The sequence below is a fragment of the Mytilus edulis genome, unplaced genomic scaffold, assembly GCF_963676685.1.
Source record: "Mytilus edulis unplaced genomic scaffold, xbMytEdul2.2 SCAFFOLD_366, whole genome shotgun sequence".
NCBI lineage: Eukaryota > Metazoa > Mollusca > Bivalvia > Mytilida > Mytilidae > Mytilus > Mytilus edulis.
The window spans coordinates 2,540-9,990 of NW_027267497.1; the positions used below are offsets into that span (position 1 = coordinate 2,540).

General features: G+C 32.3%; 1 protein-coding gene across 1 annotated transcript; it reads left to right on the forward strand.

The window, feature by feature from the left end:
• Positions 1–563: 563 nt before the first annotated feature.
• LOC139505529 (zinc finger protein 227-like) lies at positions 564–4,739 on the forward strand. Its single transcript, XM_071295073.1, has 2 exons — positions 564–648; positions 3,577–4,739. The coding sequence occupies exon 2, from the start codon at positions 3,616–3,618 to the stop codon at positions 4,633–4,635; it is 1,020 nt and encodes a 339-aa protein (XP_071151174.1). The 5' UTR covers positions 564–648; positions 3,577–3,615; the 3' UTR covers positions 4,636–4,739.
• The last annotated feature ends 2,712 nt before the right edge of the window (positions 4,740–7,451 follow it).

Consider the following 7,451-nt stretch of genomic DNA (forward strand, 5'->3'; position numbering starts at 1 on the left):
AGTTTTCCAAATCCCATGTACAGAATTAGGATAAATCATGGATATCTATATATTAATAGATAAAAAAAAAAAGAGGACGAAATATACCAGACGGACAGTCAAACTGCCAACGAGGTTCACGTTTTGTTTTTCTTATTTTAATTGCTTCACGGGAATATAATATACGAAATTTTTATATTTAGAGAGCTTATATTTTTCTGCATTTTTTAAACTCGTCTATAAATAAAACTAACCTTTGAAGTACATTATCATAACATTAAAATAAATTGCAAAAAATACCAAGTAGTCCAAAATCAAGATATTTATAAATATCTTCGAAGTTGGGATTGAGGACTTTGTTTTCCTAAAACATATCTTTTTTGCAGTTTAGCAAGGTTCTTAAATTGAAGAAAATACAGTTCTAAAATTTATATTGTTGACTTAAAATAAGAATTGTATGTATAGTAAAAATAAATGTGGCGTTTGTTCTGTATAAACAACATACATATTCGATTCGTTAAGTTGTCACATATTTATACGCATAATTTCTACATGACGTAATAAAAATAAACAGCCTCACAATTTGGGTTTTCCAGAATTTCCAGAATTTGACAAATCTGTGTGTTTTTTCAAAGTGAATAAACAAAGACACAACTTATGGAAATAGAGGTAAGATACAATTGAATTGTACAAACATATCAATTGTTTTAGTTTCATTTGAGTTTTAACTTATTTCCTGATATTTATTCGTTGACGTAATTTGAAAAGGTTTCATCGAAACTATTTTTACATTTCTCTCATGAACAGTTTCCGGTTAATTGAAAAGTATATATATTCACCAAAGTAGGCACGGGGTTTAAGTATGCATTTCCCTGCAAATATATTATATTTTTCTATGAAAAACTTATTTATTCTTAAAGGCTTTTACATTATCTTTCAGATGCACCAAAAATTAGCTCAATTGCGTTTATTTTAGTTAAACTTCGAAATTTGAAGACGTATATATGATGACGTATGCGCTTGCATCAAACTATAACTTACGTGTACGGTCTTTAATCATATATATCTCAATTAAACATGTATATCTTGCTTTTAACATTGGGTTGTCGGATTTTTCAGAATTAGTGCCGACCTGTTGAATAATTTGACTCCTTATCAATTTTACTATAACTACTTTAGTTTCTGAAATATAAGTCAAAAACTGCATGTTATCCTTATTTTCTATTTTAGCCGTCACGGTCACGTTTCTTGGCCACAAAAGAATCAAATTATATACCTTAAGCAAAATACCATAAGGACCAATATAACACGTTTACATCAAGAGCAAGTAAAAACAACTGAATCACGATCGAGTTTTCGGGCCTTTACTCACAGGCACTTGTTTCTGTCAATATGGGGTTTACTATCCATACCCGTACTAAAATTAAAAATCGAGTGATTTTTTAGTACGGGTATGGATAGTAAACCACATATTGACAGAAACAAGTGCCTGTGCTGAAATGTTATTGAATATAGATATATATATAGTAACAGTATCTATCCGTCACTCCAACTGCCCAAGGCGTTTTGAACGCAAATGCTGTGAAACTGTTTGACAAATATCTTTCAAACTTTTATGGTTTGTATGCCATCATATTTAAAAAAAAAAAAACAGAAAAACACAGATGTGGTATGATTGCCAATTAGACAACTCTGCACAAAAGAACAAATGACACAGAAATTAACAAATCTTTATAGGTCACTGTAAAGCCTTCAACAATACGCAAAGCCATGCCGCATTGTCGGCTTTGAAAGACTCCAAAATCACAAATATGAAACCAAACGACAAACTACATGTATATTAATGTAAAAACAACTGAACGAAAAACAAATGTTTAACACAGCAATAAACGACAACTGAATTACAGGCTCCTAACTTGGTACAGACAAATATATACAAAATGTGGCGGGGTTAAACATGTTAGCGGAATCTCAACCCTATACTTAATTCGGACAGTGATGTAACAGCATAGCATATGAACGAACTATATGTCCATTCTCAATTTTATAAAATTGTGTTGAAAAAGGCTAAATACATATAAGAAAACACATGGACCTGACATGGTACTTGTACATTCCAACAACAAAAAGTACATATCTGAGAAGACTCGCAGTCAGTGACAGCTAGTTCAAAGCAAATAAAAAACAATCGTGCATCAAGACTAAATTATCAATCACATCCAATATACAATGGATGGATGCAGTGGAAAGACGTCATATAAACAGTTAGAGAAAACCATTACCTTGTTCAACGCCAAGATACATGCGTCGACAGATGGTAGATCCATTAAAGTGCATATGTATATAACAATAGTGTCTAGTCTGCTATTAATTTACGGTAGCAAAATCTATATTTATACCAATAACAAAATGTTGTGTCCTAAGTAAACGGATGCCCATCTGCACTATCATTTCAATGTTAAGTGGACCGTGAAAATGGGGTATAATCTCTAATTTGGCATTAAGAAGATCATATCACAAGGAACATTAGTACTAAGTTTCAAGCTGATCATGAAAAACTTCTCGACCATAATCTTTAATCTACCTGGACCAACAATCTTTAACCTGAAGCGGGACGAACGAATGGACGGACGGACGAACAGACGGACTGACGCACAGACCAGAAAACATAATGGCATAAATGGGACATAAAACCAATATTCAAATACAGAGATGAAATGCTAACATTTAGAATAAGTTTATTTAAAGGGTCAATAAGCTTATAGCTATGGAAGAATAAAGTACAAGTTTTAAGTTATTTGTGGTACGAAATCCCTAACTTAATAATTTACCACTAATACACATAAATTACGTTTGTTGAAATCTAAAACCTCACAACAGACACGAGCATAGTGGATGTTAAAAAGGTATTATCAAGAATTCATATTCATTAATTTTTATAAATTTAAAAATAACAGTTTGCAGTATTTGCAATATTCTTCGAATTATAAAGGGGTTTTCTTCCTCATGTGTATATTATAACCGTAGCCGTATTTTGGAATTGTTTACGCAATGCTCTTAGATTTTAAATTTATTTAGAATTCTATTTTTCTTTTATTTGAGTGCCAACTGTTTGTCTCTTATAGACGAAACGCGCCTCTGCTATGCAACGTTTTGTCTTGATATAATTTTTTTAGTCAACATTTCTGCGTTATCATGAATATCACTGATATAAATGTAAACATAGTCATATTTTTAAACTTACAGTTGGCGTAATTCTGAATTCTTGTAAATCCTAAAGATTTTTTTAACTCAAGCAAAACTATTTACCGTAGTCGTATTTTGGAAAAATCTGTGAAAAATATTGACCCTCTTCTAATTTATACTTGATTTGGCTATTTAACTTTTTTTTATTCGAGCATCACTGAGAGTCTTATGAAGATGTAACCCGCGTCTGGCATGCAAGATCTTAGGCCTAATACTTTTTTGAACAGGGATAAATGAAAAAAAATCAGACTTCTAGTACAAATGTATGTACACAATACATACTGCTTATAGTTGTAATTATTACATAGTTTACCTACCATCTTTAAATAAATTGGCATTTGTATGTTGTAGATAAAAAACACATCTGTGAACAGACTGTAACACTTAGTTATGTCCAGTAAAGAGGCTACTGCAGACAAAGAGTTTCACCGAAAAAGTTCTTGTCTACGTCAAATGAAAAATCTTACTGGTAAACAACCTTACAAATGTGATGAATGTTGTAAAGAATTTAGTAGCAAAGGCAATTATAATATACACAAGAAAATCCATACTGGTGAAAAACCTTACAAATGTGATATTTGTGGAAAAGGATTTGTCCAAAACAGTAACTGTAAAGTTCATTTGAGAAAACATACTGGCGAAACACCTTACAAATGTGATAAATGTGGAAAAGTATTTGGTCATAAAGGCAATTATAATATACACAAGAAAATCCATACTGGTGGAAAACCTTACAAATGTGATATTTGTGGAAAGGAATTTTGCCAAAAAAATAACTGTAAAGTTCACATGAGAACACATACTAGCGAAAAACCTTACAAATGTGATGTATGTGATAAGGAATTTGGTCAGAAAGGCAACTATAATGAACACATGAGAATTCATACTGGGGAAAAACATTTTAAATGTGTTTTTTGTGATCAAGAGTTTCACCGAGAAAGCACCTGTCGAATTCACATGAGAAAGCATACTGGTGAACAACCTTACAGATGTGATGTTTGTGGAAAACAGTTTCGCAGAAAAAGGAATTGTCTAACTCACATGAGAACACATACTGGCGAAAAACCTTACAAATGTGATATTTGTGAAAAAAAGTTTGGCAAAAAAGATAGTTGTCTAATTCACATGAGAACACATACTGGTGAAAAACCTTACAAATGTGATGAATGTGGTAAAGAATTTAGTGCCAAGAGCAACTATAATGTACACATGAAAAAACATACTGGCGAAAAACCTTACGCATGTTATATTTGTGGAAAAGAATTTGGCCAAAGCAGTTCTTGTCGTACACACATGATAACACATACTGGCGAAAAACCTTACAGATGTGATGTATGTGGTAAAGCATTTGGTCACAAAAGCAATCGTAATAAACACATGAAAATCCATACTTGGAAAGATAAGATGTGATATTTTGAAAAAGAGTTGGCAGAATCAGTAATTGTCTGAGACATACAAAAACACATACTGATAAAAGATGACCTAAAATGTGACGTATGGGTACAAGCTTTAGTTCCGACGGTTATTATCGTAAAGACATTATAACCCATACTTGTGATGAATAATTGCATGCACATTTACCTGTATCGGTAAATAATTTAGTGGAAAAAGTCACTTTTATAGGCACACGAGAATTCGTGAAATTTACAAAAGTGGTGTACATGTGTTGAGTGAAGGATTAAGTGACAATAGATACACGAGAAATCATGAACGTTATGATCTTTACAAGTGTGGTATGCAAAAATTCATACATGTGATGACCTTTATACAAGTATGTCCTTCCGATTACGTTCATATATATATAAGGCAGCAACCATTTGATTTTCTGGGGTTTTTTTTGGAAAAGTTTTTGGAGAAAAAAATAATTTGTTTTTGATTCTAAGAAAAAAAATGTTTGTTTCACCCTCAGCTGCCACTATATGTAATGCTAAAATTGAAAGAAAAAAATTGTTTGCGACTTGTCGCGAAAAAAATAGATTGTTTTTCGCTGCAGGCGAAAAAAAAAATTTGTCCAGAAAAAAAAAACATAGCCCCCCCCCCCCCCCCCCCCCCCAGAAAATCAAATGGTTGCTGCCTAACACTTGTACTCAATTTTGGTAGGAGTATGTCCTTCGGATACATTCATTTAACACTGATACTAAGTTTTTGTAGGAGTATGTCCTTCCGATAATATTCATATAACACTAGTACGAAGTTTTTGTATGAAATGTCCTTCCGATAACGTTCATATTATATAACTCTGGTACTCAATTTTTGTGGGAATATGTTCTTCCGATACATTTCATTTACTAAGTTTTTGTAGGAGTACGTCCTTCCGATAACGTTCATATAACACTGGTACTAAGTTTTTGTATTAGTATGTCCTTCCGATAACGTTATAAAAAGACTTGAACTTACTTATTCTTGGGCTAGACCCAAACAAAACGTACATATAGCACTTTTACTGCCTACTAGAGGTATATGGTAGTATCATATGTTTTTTTTTTAAATTATTTGATGCCGTGGGATTGGGATTTTTAGCTTTAATGTAAACCATGTCCGGTTTTTAACTTGTATTTACAGCAAAGATAGCCAGTTTTGTGTTCTGTAATATACTGTAACAGTTTAATTTTTCATGTCCGGTAGCATCGTTATTTCTCAAAACATCTTCCGAACAATATCTGGACGGTGTCGTGGGCATGTACAATTGCCAAACCACACATGAACGTTCTTTAGTCTTCGTAGATCTAATCCAACTTGAAGTCTTTTTGAGTCTACGACAAGCAGAACATGATATTTTATTATACCATTGAATATTGAAGCCATAGTCATGATGACGTCAAGATCGATTACTTGATTGGTGTTCCGTAAACGTAGCCGCAGAACAAAAACGCGAGAGCTACTTTTGAATATTTCTACAATTTTAAGTAGTTTTCCACTCACAAACACAATAATATTTTCAACATTTATTAAACTATTTTTTTTTTACTTTTATGTTGTTTTAAAATATCAATTTGACTTGAATTTGGGACCCCGCTAACATGTTTAACCCCGCCACATTCAAAATGTATGTGCCTGTCCCAAGTCAGAAGCCTGTAATTCAGTGGTTGTCGTTTGTTTATGTGTTACATTTTTGTTTTTCGTTCAATTTTTGTGCATAAAGAAGGCCGTTAGTTTTCTTGTTTGAATTGTTTTACATTGTCATTTCGGGGCCTTTTATAACTGACTATGCGGTATGGGCTTTGCTCATTGTTGAAGGCCGTACGATGACCTATAGTTGATAATTTCTGTGTTATTTTGGTCTCTTATGCAGAGTTGTCTCATTGACAATCATACCACATCTTCTTTTTTATATTTATATGAGTATATTAAATAAACATGTTTATACCAAGCTAAGTCAGTTTATATCTTGTTTTTCGTCTGACTATACAAAAGGAGAGGAGAGCTACTTTGATAGATCAGGTTGACTGATAAGCTGTCTATATAAAGTAATGTGACAATGCATGGCATGAAGACATCACCAAATCACCGTATGCAATACTCAAAAAGACATCCAGAGCTTACCATATAGTCATCAACTACCCACCAACAGGCCGTGAGCTTTGGTTGGCTCTTAACTCAAATCCAAGAGCACAGCAAAATGTCAAAATATTCTATTCAAACTGGGTGACCTGTGAGAAAAACTTTGAAATTTTCCAAAGAAATACACACACCACTCAACTTTTAATAAGGAGATTTGGTATTAATGCAAATGAGTCATGCCACATCTTATCTTTATATGGTATTGAACTTAGAATTGAAAATATTGTTTACCTACATTTTGATTTATATTATTATCCAGTGAAGAGTATTCTTAATTTTTCTTAAAGGGGCACTATAGCTACGAAATTTAAAAAAAATCCAATATCTTTTTTTTTGCTCAATCAATATAAATGAAATGCAAATAGTGAAATAATAATTAGCTTTTAGCAGCCAGTATGGTTCAATTTTGTCAAAATAAGCTAAAAAAAACACCATTGATTATGAATTATTCACTTGCAAGTGAATAATTCGACATCATTGAATCCGTATTCATGTGAACTTCAATTTAACCCATTAGCTTGAGATGGATAATACGTGAATTATATGTGTAAAGTTATTTAAAGGAAAAGAATGTCAACATTGAAAGTGAAACAAAGATAAATCATTTAATTGACTGATTCGATCCACAAAAATCATTCTTATACAGGTAAAAACGATGATAAACA

Bases quoted from the DNA above. Each gene is read 5' to 3' on its own strand.
- LOC139505529 (XM_071295073.1), top strand. From the start codon at position 3,616: ATGTCCAGTAAAGAGGCTACTGCAGACAAAGAGTTTCACCGAAAAAGT.